The 15821-nt window shown below is 49.5% G+C and overlaps 1 protein-coding gene across 2 annotated transcripts; it reads right to left on the bottom strand.

Annotated features, from left to right (window-relative positions):
- Positions 1 to 1238: 1238 nt before the first annotated feature.
- On the bottom strand, positions 1239 to 14871 carry DRG2 (developmentally regulated GTP binding protein 2). Of its 2 annotated transcripts, XM_063143249.1 has the most exons (13): positions 14755 to 14871; positions 13449 to 13609; positions 11842 to 11931; positions 10497 to 10557; positions 9186 to 9276; positions 8992 to 9064; positions 8746 to 8836; positions 7421 to 7518; positions 5859 to 5935; positions 3709 to 3797; positions 3497 to 3555; positions 2712 to 2765; positions 1239 to 2030 (listed from the first exon to the last, which is right to left on the bottom strand). In XM_063143249.1, exons 1-13 carry the CDS (start codon positions 14816 to 14818, stop codon positions 1944 to 1946), a joined length of 1095 nt encoding a protein of 364 aa, XP_062999319.1. In that variant the 5' UTR covers positions 14819 to 14871; the 3' UTR covers positions 1239 to 1943. The 2 variants fall into 2 exon arrangements, with proteins under 2 accessions (XP_062999319.1, XP_062999320.1); XM_063143250.1 differs by lacking the exon at positions 14755 to 14871 and having other exon boundaries at positions 13454 to 13532.
- Positions 14872 to 15821: the final 950 nt, after the last annotated feature.

Here is a 15821-nt window from a genome sequence, read left to right as displayed (position 1 = left end):
CTATACCCAGCTCAGGAACCCACTGCTAGTGCGAATGTACCATTTTGATGGTTTGGGGTGGGTATATATATACACAGCATATATTTCTGCGACCACATCTTTGGGAAAAACCAAGCTTGCCTTCACTTTGTGAGCTCCTGTTATACAAACAGGCAAGGAACGGCCATAGAGGCTGTTCACACAATACACTAACCTGCACCTTGCAGTGTGGCTTGTTAACCACCCTGAACAACACAACAACAAACCATGGGTTCTCAAGGTGGCTTGTTTGAGCGTATTGTGTGAGCAGATCCTTAGGGAACAGGCTCTCTTATGCATCTCCCTTCCTTCCTGCCATGTGCAGCTAGACATGTGCAAGAACGTCACTGCAGAGGCCACCAGTGAGGGAGGAAGCAGCAGCCAGGCACCTCTCCATCGTGCCTGGGTCCAGCTCCAGCTGAGAGCCCCCTCTCTCCTGCTGCCAACTGTCTCTGCAGAGGCCACCAGTGAGGGAGGAAGCAGCAGCCAGGCACCTCTCCATCATGTCTGGCTCCAGCTCCAGCTGAGAGCCCCCTCTCTCCTGCTACCAACTGTCTCTGCAGAGGCCACCAGTGGGGGAGGAAGCAGCAGCCAGACACCTCTCCATCATGCCTGGGTGCTGCTCCAGCTGAGAGCCCCCTCCCTCCTGCTGCCAATTGTCACTGCTGAATTTTGAAACTAAGAATGCGGTGCCTGAATTTTCTTTCCTTTCCCCTCTCCTCCTCCCTCCCAATCCCCTTTCCTTTTGTGTCATGTCTTTTAGATTGTAAGCCTGTGGGCAGGGACTGTCAAGAAATATTTTTGTAAGCTGCCACGAGAGCCTTTTTTTGGCTGAATGGCGGGATAAAAATGCTTAAATAAATAAATGAATAAAGAATAGCCTTTCACTCTGTCCCATCCCATTACGGCCAGCATCGGACTTCTCCCAGTCAGCCCTCCAAAGCTCGTTGGCATCTGCTGAACGAGGATGGGTGCAATCAGCGTTTCTGGCACCTAATCTCCAGCATGGCTGCAAATAAGACATTCAAAAACAAATGGAAAGAGAACGGACGTTCAAAGGAAGTTGCTAAGCAGGAGGTGGGAATGGTACCAGCCTCGCTATGGAGACAGGAAGGAGTGCTCCTGGCCCAGAGATGGGAAGGGAGGCGCAAAACAACGACTGGAAATTGAAGGACGTGATACGTCGCAACTCCTGACTTTTCAGAAGTTCCAAAGAGAAGTAGGATCCATTCTTTTATTTCAATCAAAGGGCACGTGGCTTTCGGTGGGTCTGGAGACAGAAAGAGCAAAAGCACGTCCGGTAGACGTGCAGCATCCGAGCGGCGCTTGCTGCGTTGGTGCCTTGCCAAACAGGCAATCCGGGAGGAAGAGGCACGGCCTGGCTTCCGTGGCCCCCACGGAAGTGAAGCTCCATGGGTCACTCTGCAGACGTGACGGGCGGATCCACGCGTTAACGAGCCCTTGCTTTCCGCGGGGTGTGTGTGTGTGTGTGTGTTTGCTTTTGACAGTGTCCGGTCTGTGCCGAGATTGGAGTACTGATTTTTGAATTGGGGAAAAAGATGGGCTGTTTGTTCCAGTCGCAGTACGACCCACACGGAAGGGGGAAAGAAAGAAGGAAGGATGGGACGGCCGGCCTCCACGGACATCGACTCACGCATCCCAGGGCCACTTTTCTGGGTAGCTGGGACTTGGTAGCCGTTAAGTCACAAGCCGTCTCCCCGCACACCAAAGCCTCCCAAAGGCACCCAGGGCCGTGCTACTGAAAAAGTGCCACTCAAACCACGCTGCCGTGTAAAACAAGGACCTCTTCTTGTCCACGTCCCTGACTTGCAAGCATGTCCGGAGTCCCCCACACCCTTTTTTAATACTCAAGTCGCGCTGGAGTGGGACAGGACGAGGCACGAGCGATCGCCGGCTCGGCGGCCTTATTTCTTGACTACTTGGATGACGTCTTCGTGCTCCATCAAGTGGTTGAGTCCTACCCGCTGGGGGCTGTATTTGGTGCTGGTTCCCTTGAAAGCCAAAGAGAGGTGGTTTTTTTTAGCAGGCCCAGTTTGGGGGAATATAGAAAAGTGCCTGATGCAAAGGTGGACCCCGCCTGGCCTGGCGGCGGCTCTCCACGGCTGGGGTCCTTCCCTGCTGCTCAAGGATCTGACAACGGCGGGAAGAGCTGCACCTGTTGAACTTCTCCTCGCTACGGAGTTGGCAAGGACAGCATAGTCTTGGCCAAAACCGAATGTCAAAGGATTTCACAACCAGAGGATGCTGTCATGCAGCCTCCCCACAATTTGGCACCCTCTGGGTGTGTTGGACTACAGCTCCCATCATTCCCAGCTGGCTGGGCATGATGGGGGTTGTAGTCCAACACATCCGGTGGGTGCCAAGTTGGGGAAAGCTGTTGTGATCGATGCACGCTGCCTTAGCTCATCTCCCTCTCAAGGTCTGGCTACTTGGCGCTAAAGCTCTGCGCCCGCCCCCACCGATCCGCGTGCGTCAGAGAAGCCCGACCGGACCGGACCAAGCAGGGAACTAGCCCAAGGCCACAAGCCCGATGCCTCTCGGAAGCTCCTCAGCAAGGTAACGAACTCTCCGGGAGCCTTTTTTCGGCTGAGGAGCAGAGCAGAAAGGCTTTAGATAAATTAAATTAAAACAAAACCAGCCAGCCGCCTTTCTTAGCTTGCCCAGACACTTACCCAAACCAAGGCGTACTTGAATTGGCTGGCTAACGTCCGGTGAATCCGATGGCACTGAAGGGAGAAAAGCTTGAGATGTACAATCTCTCCGGTTCAGCTCCGTACTCGTCGCTGGGAAGGACACCTCCAGCAGCATCCCTTCCCGAACGACACTCTCCAACCTGATGCCCTGCGGATGTGTCGAACTGCAAGTCCCATCAACCCCAATTGGCATGGCAGGGGGGTGGGCTTTTATCTCTCTCCAAACCTGCACCTGGAGGGCCCCAGGTTGGGGACAGTCGCTGCAGAGCTCCCAAACTCAGGAAGCCTCTGAGGCGAACCCGGCTCCCCGCTCTCCTTCCCTGCCACTGTTCAAAGCGCCCGCCTCCCGCTCGGTCCCAGACGTGGAACGAATGTGGCAGCACGGCCTCCTCCCGGTCCCCAAACCGACGGCTGCGACGCCTCTGAGCTTGTTTCCATGGATGCCTTAATGGCCCAGGCCAAGGGGAATGGATGATACACAGGAACAATTACGACCAACTTGTTCAGAAACAAAGAGAGGGCTTCTTCAAAGCCACGTCGTCTGGCTGCTTTGTCCAGCAGGGAGTAAGCGTCTGGCCGTGCCTGCTCCTATTTTTGTTACTGGTACATTATGTAAAAATAAAATGTCTCATTTCTCTAACCCCAACCCCCCTTTGGATAGGTTTTTAAAGAGAAAGCTGGATGAGTGATGTCACGGAGGCGGCAGAGTTTGGACTAGATGACCTCTGGGGCGCCCTCTGCGGCTCTTAGGATTTGATGCTTACCACATGCTCCACAGAGGCCCCTTTCCGCAGAATGATGGCATCCGAGAAATCTGGTCTCTCTACAAGGAACAGAGATTTGGGGAGGGAAGGAGAAAGAGAACAGCCTGCTTAGCAGAGCGCTAGAAATTTGGGGGGCTCCTACCTCCCCGTAAATCCCCAATATCTTCACAACCGTGCTTCGTCCGACTCCGCCAGCCCGCTGTGCTACTTACGGCCTCTTTTCTTAGTGAAGATACAGGTAAGGGCCAGGTATTCCCACAGCATCTCCAGCAGGTAGTCCAGGTTCAACTTCATGCCGCAGCTAAAGGGGCACACGCAAAGGTTAGACGTGAGGCTTCCTCCGAAGACTGTTCTAAAGCTTCAGCTAGCGCAGAATAGAGCAGCAAAGGCTGCTTGTGGGAACGGGGGCCGTTGCTCGTACGTTACTCCAAGGCTGGCTCAGCTGCACTGTCGCCAGTCCGCTTCCGGGACTGGTTCGAAGTGTTGGCGGTGACCTTCAAGGCCCTAAACGGCTTAGGCCTCTAGTCTATCTAAAGCAGCCTTCCTCAACCTGGGGCGCTCCAGATGTGTTGGACTACAACTCCCAGAATGCCCCAGCCAGCTGGCTGGGGCATTCTGGGAGATGCAGTCCAACACATCTGGAGCGCCCCAGGTTGAGGAAGGCTGATCTAAAGGGACACTGTGGCGTTACCCGCATTTCTATTCCCTTAGATAGGTCTGGGGTGAGTATGTCTAGAGAGTACGGAATGTTGGTGAGTATTTCTAGAGAGTACGGAATGTTGGAATGAGTGGGTGTGGCTAGTGATGCTGTGGAAAGGGGGAGGAGTCTATATATGGGGGAGCTGAGCAGTCTGAGGGGTTTGGTTGGTGATTGGGGTTGGAGAGTAGATGGATTTATCTGAGTGATTTCTTGTCAGGAGTTGTGTGAGGAGTGAGTGAAAATAAGATCATAGGGACTAAGGATTGTTATTTTAGATTGGTTACTACCAGTATTCTTAAGAATAGGCAGGGTTGGAATAGAATTTGAAGGAACTAAGAACTGTAAGCAACAATAAACATTTTATTTTGCTACCACAAAACCACATGTCAGTTTGGCCGTGTCTCCTGCTCTATTGGTTCATAAATAAACACATGACATTAAACCTTCAGCCTGCTGTATTCACAGAAAAGCCTTTTCCAAATCTCCTTACCTTTTCCCTCTGCTATAAGGGAAAGGTTATACTTTTCGTTTTACCCCTTCCTCAGGTATTTAAGTGGCGGTGCTTAGCCTGAGGGAGGTGGGCGCGTCAAAGCCTCGTGTGTGAGGTGGGGTCGTCGGAAACACCTTCTCCCATATATTCCGACCCGATTGCCAAGATCACCTTTGGGGCTTGGCTACCCCTACATGGGAATCCGGGCCTGTAGAGGGGCCAGCCCGTGCTAGAAGTAGCATGGGCTGTTGCTCCTGTCTACACGTAACACACGACGGGGTAAAGGAAAGCCCCCTCGCGTCGGCCATTTTTTGTTTGTTTAAAGGGGCCATGTGCGCAGGAGTGCACCAACGAGAAAGGTAGGTAGTTTTTTTTAAAGAAAAAAGGGTTCCCCGCTCCCCCTGCCCCTGATTCCTCCCCAGCGATATCTGATGCCCCCCGCCCGCCATGTCCGATCCCCCCCTTGCCCCTGGGCCACGATCCCCCGCAATCTCCCCTGGCCTCCGTTTCCCACCCCCCGATCTCCCCTGGACTCCATTTCCCGCCCCCCATGTCCTGTAGGCCACGATTCCCGCCCTCCCATGTCCCCACCGTAGCCCTGTGCGTCATCTGGACGCACAGGGGTGAGCCCAGGGCTCGCACCGGGCTAAAGCCTCATCTAGCAAGGCCCTTGGAGGCTCGTCGCTGGGTGCCACCGCCCAATGATGCGATGAATGCCTACCGGGGAAAGAGCCTTCTCTGCCGTGCCCCTCCCTCTCTGTGGAATGCCCCTCTTAGGGTGATCGACCGGGCGCCTTCATCGTATATGTTTAGATGCCAGGTTAAGACCCTCTTCTTCCAGCAGGAGTTCAATTTTTGATCTGTTGCTGTTGTTATTAACTTGACTACTGGCTCTTTTTTATTATAAATATTTAAGTATTTTATTGTTTGGGTTGTTTATTGTTGCTTTATTGTTATTTTTATGATTGTAAACCAACCTGAGCACAGTTGGGGCAGCATATAATAAGTGAACAAGTATTTATTTATTTATTTATTTATTACATTTCTATACCGCCCAATAGGACGCCAGTGGAGGGCAGTCTTGTTCCAAAGGACCCATCACAGCCTATGCTGCAAAGTTTAAGCCAAGCACACACAGGCAGCTAAGCGCAAGGTCTGGGGGCTCACCTTACCTGATCACAACGCTGTGGGGCTTCCGAGCCAGGCGATCGACCTCCTCCATGGAGATCTGATCGACTTTGTTATAAACCTAAATCGAAACGTGGAGAAGAAAGGAATGGGATGATCAATATAGGAGATTCCCTTCCTCCCCACCACTTTCCCCAGCAGAGAGAAAGTTTGCAAACTCCTTGGGGCAGGGATCTGTCCCATTTGATCTTGTGACTCATTAAACCACCGTGCACCCTGGTGGCGCTACATAACCATAGCAGGGTTGGGAAGAAAGTAGGTGCAGCAATTATCTTTTGAGGCTTTCAGCACTGATTATGCAATAGCAACAGAAAGGAGGCACGTAAAAGAGAGCTGCTCCGATCCAAGAAGTACCCAATCAGAACATTCTTTGTGGTTTTTTTGTGGGGTTTTTTTTGGAAATCAACTCGGAGTTTCTCAAGTTTGACAGTTTCCCCCATAGAATCATAGAATACTAGAGTCGGAAGAGGCCTACAAGGCCATCGAGTCCAACCCCCCTGCTCAATGCAGGAATCCACCCTAAAGCATCCCTGACAGATGGTTGTCCAGCTGCCTCTTGAAGGCCTCTAGTGTGGGAGAGCCCACCACCTCCCAAGGTCACGGGTTCCATTGTCATACTGCTCTAACAGTCAGGAAGTTTTTCCTGATGTCCAGATGGAATCTGGCTTCCTTTAACTTGAGCCCATTATTCCGTGTCCTGCACTCTGGGAGGATCGAGAAGAGATCCTGGCTCTCCTCTGTGTGACAACCTTTTAAGTATTTGAAGAGTGCTCTCATGTCTCCCCTCCATCTTCTCTTCTCCAGGCTAAACATGCCCAGTTCTTTCAGTCTCTCTTCATAGGGCTTTGTTTCCAGACCCCTGATCATCCTGGTTGCCCTCCTCTGAACACGCTCCAGCTTGTCTGCATCCTTCTTGAATTGTGGAGCCCAGAACTGGACACAATACTCTAGATGAGGCCTAACCAGGGCCGAATATAGAGGAACCAGTACCTCACGCTATTTGGAAGCTATACTTCTATTAATGCAGCCCCAAATAGCATTGGCCTTTCTTGCAGCCATATCGCACTGTTGGCTCATATTCAGCTTGTGATCTACAACAATTCCAAGATCCTTCTCGTTTGTAGCATTGCCGACCCTTCCCCTCCAGAGGCATTTCCCTTTTGCAGCCATTTTCAGACAGAGTGCGTTTTCTTTCTTCCCGTACATATTGCCTGCACGCTATTTTGCCACCATAAGGGCTAGGATCTTGGCTTTTTATTTTATTTTTCAAAGCCTAGGTTGTCAAGTTAACTGGCACTGGCATGGAATTGCAGGCCGGGGGGTTCTTGCAGACAATAGCTGATCCAACGCACAGGGACAGGACGCTCTCTGGGTAAGATGTTCTGTCTCAGATGGTAAACAAGTGGTCTGTAATTTGTTACAGAACCCGTGAATTCAGCAGCAGAGTTAGCAAGGAGAGCTAAAAGAGATTTCCATGCACGGAGGGAAATCATTTATGCCCCCTGCCCCATTTTGTCAAAGAACAAAAATCTCCCAAGGGACTCACATAAAGGCAGGGCATGTAGACGCGGTTGCCGACAATCACGTCAATGAACTCATCAGGTGTGCAGTCTTCTCGGAAGAGAACCTCTGCATTGAAGATTTCTTAGGCGGGCAGAGTTAAGGTTAAACGCTTCACATTTTCTAGCGAGAACATTACGGAGGTCAGTGTCAGACTAGGACTGCTGAGGCTCAGGTTCAGATGCCCACTTGGCTATGAAGCTTGCTGGGTGACCTAGGGCCAGTCCCTCTTTTCGAAGTAAGCCTACGTCACAGGGTTGCTGGGAGGGTGGAATACGGCGGGCAGGAGGGAACACCACTGATCTTGTTTAAGACCGTGTCCCATTCGAAAGAAATCTTAACTCAATTAAGGGCGTAATCCTATGCATATTTAGACAGTAAATAAAGTCCTACAACTCCCAGCATGCTGAGAGCTGTAGGGTATTCTTCCTGTCTAAGTATGCATAGGATTACACACTAAAGTATGAATTTTAGGCGATTGCACCAGCACTTCGAAAGTGATGCCTGCATCTGTCCAGTGAGGTGATGCTTGCCCTGTCCTAGATGGGGTTGCACTCTCCCTAAAGGATTGGGTCCGAAGTTTGGAGGTGCTCTTGGATCCAGAACTGTCACTTGAGGCACAGGTGAACTCAGTGGCAAAGAGCACCTTTTATCAGCTTAGGTTGATATACCAACTACGCCCTTATCTGGACAGAGATAGCCTAGCTACAGTCATCCATGCTCTGATAACCTCATTTGGATTACTGCAATGCGTTATACGTGGGGCTGCCTTTGAAAACGGTTCGGAAACTTCAGCTGGTACAAAACAGGGCAGCCCGTTTACTAACAGGGACTGGCCGGCGAGATCACATTACGCCAGTCCTTTTACAACTTCATTGGCTGCCAGTCCAGGTCCGGGCCCGATTCAAAGTGCTGGTATTGACATTCAAAGCCCTAAACGGTTTGGGGCCAGGTTATTTGAAGCATCTTCGGCTTCGAGATCATTACAACAGGCTCATAAATAGCTACTCGTTCGTTGGCCTGTGGGAAGGAAAGAGGAACATGGGAAGTGGCCTTGCAGCCCAGGCCAGCATTGTTTACTCTGACAGCCTGTGCCTTTCCAGGGTCTCAGTTAAAAAGAGGTCTCTCACTCTCTCAGTCATATCACATGCTGTCTGATTACTTTAATTGGAGAGATCGGAAGTAGACCCCCGAGATCTGCCACTCTACTACGGCCCCTATTGACAAGTTTATAAAGGCACGATTACAAATTGTCTCCTGAACAGCCAGCTCTGAAAGGCAGCCACCAGGATGCGCTGCGAAAAAGGATACTGTATTCGTGGAGGATGAGCTGCACCAGCTTCTCGGAGCACTGGGTCAGCATCACGGTGGAGTTGAAGGAGATGCCTCCTCCCTTCTTGGGCTGGAAGATAGGAGAGGGACCCGGTTAGGACGGCCCTCCTGTGCCACAGATTTCCCATCCCGGTTTCCAAGGGAAATGTCACGAACTGAACTTGGCCAGGTTCTATCTCTGGGCTACGGCCTCTTCCCGTCTCTCAGGGCTCCCGTATCTCTTACCTTGAAGTAGATGTTGGGCTTGTATTTGTTCAGCCGGATGCCCACTGATTCCAGTTCCTTTTCTAACAGAGCCCTGCGGGACACAGGAGGGACAGCGGGTCACATGGAGCCATCAAGCCATTGGGCCAAATAAAATGCGGCCCGTTATCCCTCCAACAAGGGGCCGAATCCCTGCTTCTCCCCCTGACACTGACCTCTGCACTTCCCCCTTTGTGGCATCCAGCATCATGATGACGACATCTGAAGTCCGGGCCACAGCGATCACCTGGCGCCCTCGGCCTTTCCCTGTGGAGCAGAGCAGGAAAGAGGGGGTGGGGGTTACCTGTGGTCAAAGCAGGTAAACCAAATGGCAGCAGAAGCAGCTCCAGAAGCTACACATCATCATTAGGCAGTATCCAACGGTGACATTCCACAAATTCAAACAGCAACAGCAGAGCTCCGCTGGATTTTTGGCCAGCGTTTTCTACGGATCTGCAGCAGACCAGCCTTTTCTGAGTGGTGCGGACTTGCGGAACAGTCTTCCACTTTCGGGAATTGTACGCAAATTTAGTCGTACAAAAATATGAAAAGGAAAACACGGAACCCCCATAGGCTAAAGCATGGAAATGCGGAGTTGCGGGGTGAGGGGGGATCTGCACATTTTCAGAAGTGCCCATTTGTGAGTTTCTGCAACTAAGAAAAATTCGATTCTGTCAATGAGTGGATGGTGGAAGGAAGAACGCCTGGCAATCTCCGAAACACAGATGGGATGTAGTTAACAAAACGCGGATAATCCCTAGTTATGTTGACCAAGGGGGTGGATGGTGGAGCCTCAGTGAATCCCTCTGTGGAATAAAATGGGATCCAGGCTAGAGGGATGTGCATCAAGGGAACTGTACTATTGTAACCTTTTCCTGACTTGCCTTCCTTCCTCTCACGTTAGTTCGTTGGTCTCCATTCAGCATTCTGCTGCTAAAATCACCTTCTTGGCTCATTGATTTGATCATGTCACTCCACTCCTGAAATCTCTTCCTAACTGTCTTCTCTTATTTCACATTATTGCCCCATTCGTGCTCTTCACTCATCGAATGTTATGTTTCTTACCTGTCCAAGGGTCTCTACTTCACTTGTTCAGCTTTATCCATTTTCTCTCGCTGCCCCTTATGCCTGGAATTCTCTTCCAGAGCATTTGCAGAACACGAGTTCAATTACAGTTTTTAAAGCTCAGCTGAAAACTTCTCTTTTTTCTAAAGCTTTTAGAACTTGACTTTGATCTTACTTTTACACTGTTAGTTTTACTCTCCCCTGTGCCTGTTGGATGCATTCCCTTCCCTTCCTTATTGTTTTATTATGATTTTATTAGAATGTAAGCCTGTGTGGCAGGGTGTTGCTGTTTTATTGTTTTACTATGTACAGCACCATGTACACTGATGGTACTATATAAATAAATAAATAAATAATAAAGGAAATGGCACAGTCAACACAGCACTAGCGATCAAATGGCAGAATGAGAGACCCCCCCCTACCTTGAGCGGCTCCTTCAATAATCCCAGGCAGATCGAGAAGTTGGATGTTGGCTCCTTTGTACTGTTAAAAAAAAAAAGAGAGTCATGAAGACGCACGTGGGAAAAGGGAAGCCCTGCACTGCTTAGACAGACAGGGCATCTCTCCACCACTCTGCTGCCCCAAACACCAGCCTCACAAGCTCTGAACACCCAAGCAAATAGATCACCTGACTTACTCCTTTTTAGAATCATTTTCACAAATAACTGTTGTGCGTTTGCAATGCTTCAACTGCACAGACGCACACATTTCGCTATGGGATTTACCGTATTTCTTCAATTGTAAGACACCATCGATTGTAAGACGCACACTAATTTCAGTACCACCAACAGAAAAAAAAAAACCCTAAGACACACCTGCGATTCTAAGACGCGCCCCATTTTTAGAGATGTTTATATGGGGGGAAAAGTGCGTCTTAGAATCGAAGAAATAGGGTATAAGTTCACTTAGAAATGTATCAGGGCACAATTCTGCAGCTGAAACTCTCCCCACGGCCTGAGTTCGATCCCAGCGGAAGCTGGTTTCAGGCAGCCGTCTCAGGTCGACTCAGCCTTCCATCCTCCCGAGATCGGTAAAATGAGTGCCCAGTTAGCTGGGGGAAAGGTAATAACGGCCGGGGAAGGCAACGGCAAACCACCCCGCTATAAGGCCTGCCAAGAAAATGTCAGTGAAAGCTGGCGTCCCTCCAAGAGTCAGTAATGACTCAGTGCTTGCACGAGAGGTTCCTTTCCTTTCCTTCCTTATACAGGAAAAAGAGTCCTACTACTTCCCATGTCTAACCATGCATAGGATTGTGCCTTAAGAAGTTTTTTGAACTGGGGCTGCAAAAATGGTTCACTATATTTATTATTACGTCTCTGTACCACCCAATCACCGAAGCTCTCTGAACAGTTCACAACAATTGAAGATACAACACAGGAAAAAGCAACATGGAAGTTTAGAATGAAGTATAAAATAAAAAACAAAAGCAAAATAAAACCTAACAGCAGAGCAAAGATTTAATAAACAGTAACAGATTCAAAAACAACAGGAAGTGAAAGACTAAAATGCCTGGGAAAATCAGGCCACCTGGTGCTGAAAGGAGTGCAGTGTAGGCACCAGGTGAGCCTCCTTGGGAAGCTTACGCTACAAGTAAAACGATCTTATAATACTCCTTTATCAAAAGTAAGGAAATGCACAGATGAAGGGACCGGGGGTGGGGGGGGATTGGCACCCATAAAAGATTCTGATTTTAGTGGCAACCCTCCCTAAAAAACGAAAAGGAAAAAAAAGGAACCAACTGTAATAATCAGACAGAATTGGACTGACCTCAATGACTCCAGGGATACACGTTAACGTGGTGAATTCATACGAAGCCGCCTCGCTGGCCGTGGAAGTCATTAAACTGAGGAAAGTGGACTGAAAGGGAAAACAAATGGATTAACAGCAGCAGGGCTTATATCACAAAGGAGGAAAATGCCATGCAGCTGTGACAAACGAATAGGTCAGCTGATGTGAACCTCTGTTTGAGTTTGTTCTAGGCTGCATCTCCCAAATGTATTGCTAGTTTTCTGATGGAAGGATTGTGAAATATGCTTGCATTGCTGTAAGCAGTAGCTCACTTTTCCTTTTAAAGATAGTTTTAGTGAAGAAAGTATTTAAATATCAAAACCAGAAAAGTACATGGAACGGTCAAGGCTTAAAACATCCTTAGATATATTAACAGACAGGAAAATGTATCATAGATCTGTTGGAGGAGCCCTTCTCCGCATCCGAACAATGCAACATATACGCTATGAAGGGAGAGGGCTTTCTCTGTGGTGGCCCCCCAACTGTGGAATGCCCTCCCCTTGGAGGCCCGATTGGCGCCAACATTGATTGCATTTCGACGCCAAGTAAAAACATGGCTTCTTAACAAAGCCTTTGATGGTTAAACTCACTGGCACATTGTTTTAACTGCTTTTACTGATTTTAAATTATACATCATTTTAACTTGGATCAGGGTTTAATTTGTTTTTAACTGTGCATATTTATCATTTTATACTGTATGTTTTTATTTGTACGCTGCTCTGAGATCTTAATGATATAGGGCGGGATATAAATGTTTTAAATAAATGTAAAGCAGACATGATATTTTACATTTAGGAAAGAAACAAAATTACCTTAAGCATGTATTAGCATCCATCTCTTCTTGAGTTACTTTCTTCTCCTTAAAAACCCAAATGACATCCTCCAATCACAGACTCATAATAGAGTTGGAAGGGGCCTACAAGGCCATCGAGTCCAACGCCCTGCTGAATGCAGGAATCTACCTTAAAGCATCCCTGACGGATGGCTGTCCAGCTGCCTCTTAAATGCCTCTAGTGTGGGAGAGCCCACCACCTCCCTAGGTAACTGGTTACATTGTCGTACTGCTCTGTCAGGAAGTTTTTCCTGATGTCCAGCTGGAATCTGGCTTCCTGTCACTTGAGCCCATGATTCCGTGTCCTGCAGTCTGGGAGGATCGAGAAGAGATCCTGGCCCTCCTCTGTGTGACAACTTTTTCAAGTATTTAAAGAGTGCTATCCTGTCTCCCCTCAATCTTCTCTTCTCCAGGCTAAACATGCCCAGTTCTTTCAGTCTCTCCTCATAGGGCTTTGTTTCCAGACCCTTGATCATCCTGGTTGCCCCTCTCTGAACATGCTCCAGCTTGTCCCTTTCTATCACTGGAATTCGGTACTTCCTGGCTTTCATCTGACACCATCCACAACTGTCTTTAAAATGCCACTTCAATACTGATCTCTTCACTCTAGCCCTCTCCCTGATCTCACTTGTCTACCTCTTCCTTCCTCTCTATATGTTTAATCTCTGTCGATTATAAGACCAAGGCTTTCTTTAAAGGTAGGGAGCAGGGAAACAATGGAAATCGGAACAGCAATTTTCCGCTTTTCACTGACCTTACCCACAGAGGGGAAACCAATTAATGCCACCCGGGCATCTCCAGATTTCATCACATCAAAGCCTTCGCCTTTGGCCGCAGCCGATTTTGAAGGCTCTAGAAGCTGAGCCCTGTACTTTGCAAGTTTCGCCTTCAGCAGGCCAAGGTGGTACTCAGTAGCTAGAACATAAAAGGAAAAACAACACACACATCTCGTCAGAACCGTTAACAGACGAACTAGTGGAGCTGGAATATATATCCGTTCAGCTTTACTTCTACTTTGGCCAGTATATGATTATCAGGACACATTTTAATTGGGCTTTTGGCTGGGATACGGGACAGAGACTTGTGTTGTTCACCTTGGTGGATGATCTATGGCAGGACCTGGACGTGGCTGAAGGGGCGTAATCATATTAGTTCTCTTGGACCTCTTGGGAGCCTTGGATACCACCAACCATGGTATCTTTGGGAATGCCTGGCAAGCTGGATCTGGAGGGCGTTGTTTTGCAGTGGTTCTGGGCCATGTCCAAAAGATGGTGCTGGGCGATTATTGCTCAACCCTATAGCCATTCAACTGTGATGTCCCACAGGTTTCTATCCTGCTCCACATGCTGTTTAGTATTACATGAAGCTGCTGGGAGAGGACATTTGGAGCTTTGGAGTCAAGTGCCATCGATATGCTGACCCAACCCTATTGCTCTTTTTCACCTAACACCGAATATTACGATCTAAGGAGCCTTGAGGGTGCCATGACTCTCAGAAGCCAGATGTGTTGGTGGTCGAGCCCCTCCTATGCATGCGGAAGGTCCCAGGTATCTCCAGGTAGGGCCTGGAAAACCTCCTGCCAGAGAGCCACGGCTGCCAGTCAGTGCCAACAATACTGGGCGAGATGGACCAAGAGTCTGACTCGGCAGACGGCAGCAGCTTCCTGCGTTCCCACGTCTGTTGGGCAGGCGTGAAAGGCCTTTCTCCTCCATCGCTCCCAAACTATGGGATGTTCTCCCTCAAGACTGCTGGACTGGGACCCTGGAGACCTGGGCTCTGGGCCCTGCTCGGCCATGGAGGCTCACTGGGTGACTTCGGGCCAGTCTCTGACTCTCAGCCTAACCCACCTCACGGGGTTGTTGTTGTTGTGAGGATAAAATGGAGAAGAGGGGGAGGAGGACTATGGAAGCGGCCTTGGGTTGTTTGCAAGAGGGGGGAAAGCCGGGGTATAAGTGTAGTAACACCCAGGGAAAGCTTCGCCTGTTGAACACCTGCCTGCCATGCAGCTACTGAGAGGCCCAGGGAGGGCCCGGCGAGGCTGCCACCCTCCATCCCCGCACCTTTGTTCTTCTGGGTCCGGGCGATCTCCTTCTCGATCTCCGCGATCTTCTCCAGGATCCCCATCGTGGCGCGCTGGGCGGAGAAGACGCGCAGCTGGCAGGCAGGCAGGCAGGGACGGGCTGCTCCGGAAGCAGTCCCGGACGACTCCCGGAAGTGGTTCCGCGCGCTAATGCGTCCCCCCACCAACCAGTGCCGGTGTCTTTTGGTTCCGCCTTTGCTTCGGAGTGCAGGACACCTCCAGACCCGCCACGGGGGACAAGAAGGGTGGGACGAGACACACACACACGCACGCGCCTCTCTCAGGCGTCTCGGTTAAAATTGGGGCTCCTCCGCCCCCACCCTTTTTTCAATTTTTTTGTTACAGGAGTAAGACACTCAATGTGTCTACATAGAAGGGGTTGGAGTGCCTGCAATGGGGATATAACAGGACAACACTGCAGGGCTGTTGTAAGCAGCTGAATTGGAATGTTACACAACACAACACTCTGCATTATAGTTCTGAATTGTAATTTTACTGATTGGCGTTCTTTTTAGCATACGGCAGAGCTCAGATTGCTGTGCAAATGAACCCCAATAGCAGGTTGCTGTGATCAGTGTAGATATCTCAAATAGTTATGCCAACTGCACACAAATGAGACTTTATACTGTTAGTTTTACCCTACCCTGTGTCTGTTTGGTGCATTCTCTTCCCCTCCTTATTGTTTTATTATGATTTTATTAGAATGTAAGCCTATGCGGCAGGGTCTTGCTATTTACTGTTGTACTCTGTACAGCACCATGTACATTGATGGTGCTATATAAATAATAATAATAATAATAATAATAATAATAATAATGAAGATATGTGCTTCTCCTCACGCTCTGCCAGTTTGAGTCCAGTGCAGTGGCAGGGGAGGCCCCTGCTCCATGCAGCTCAAAGAACAGCTGGATGCAGGAGCCCTGTGGGATGGTACTAGTGAGCCTTTGGTGTCAGGCAAGACACATGACCTGATGCACTCACATGGGTCCTGCAGTCCTATCCTGCACAAAACACAGCAGAGAATACCTGCTTGGAAGTACAAACCAA

This window comes from Elgaria multicarinata, chromosome 17 (genome assembly GCF_023053635.1).
Source record: "Elgaria multicarinata webbii isolate HBS135686 ecotype San Diego chromosome 17, rElgMul1.1.pri, whole genome shotgun sequence".
NCBI lineage: Eukaryota > Metazoa > Chordata > Lepidosauria > Squamata > Anguidae > Elgaria > Elgaria multicarinata.
The sequence above is the reverse complement of the archived record's forward strand: the minus strand, read 5'-3'. Positions and strand labels throughout refer to the sequence as shown.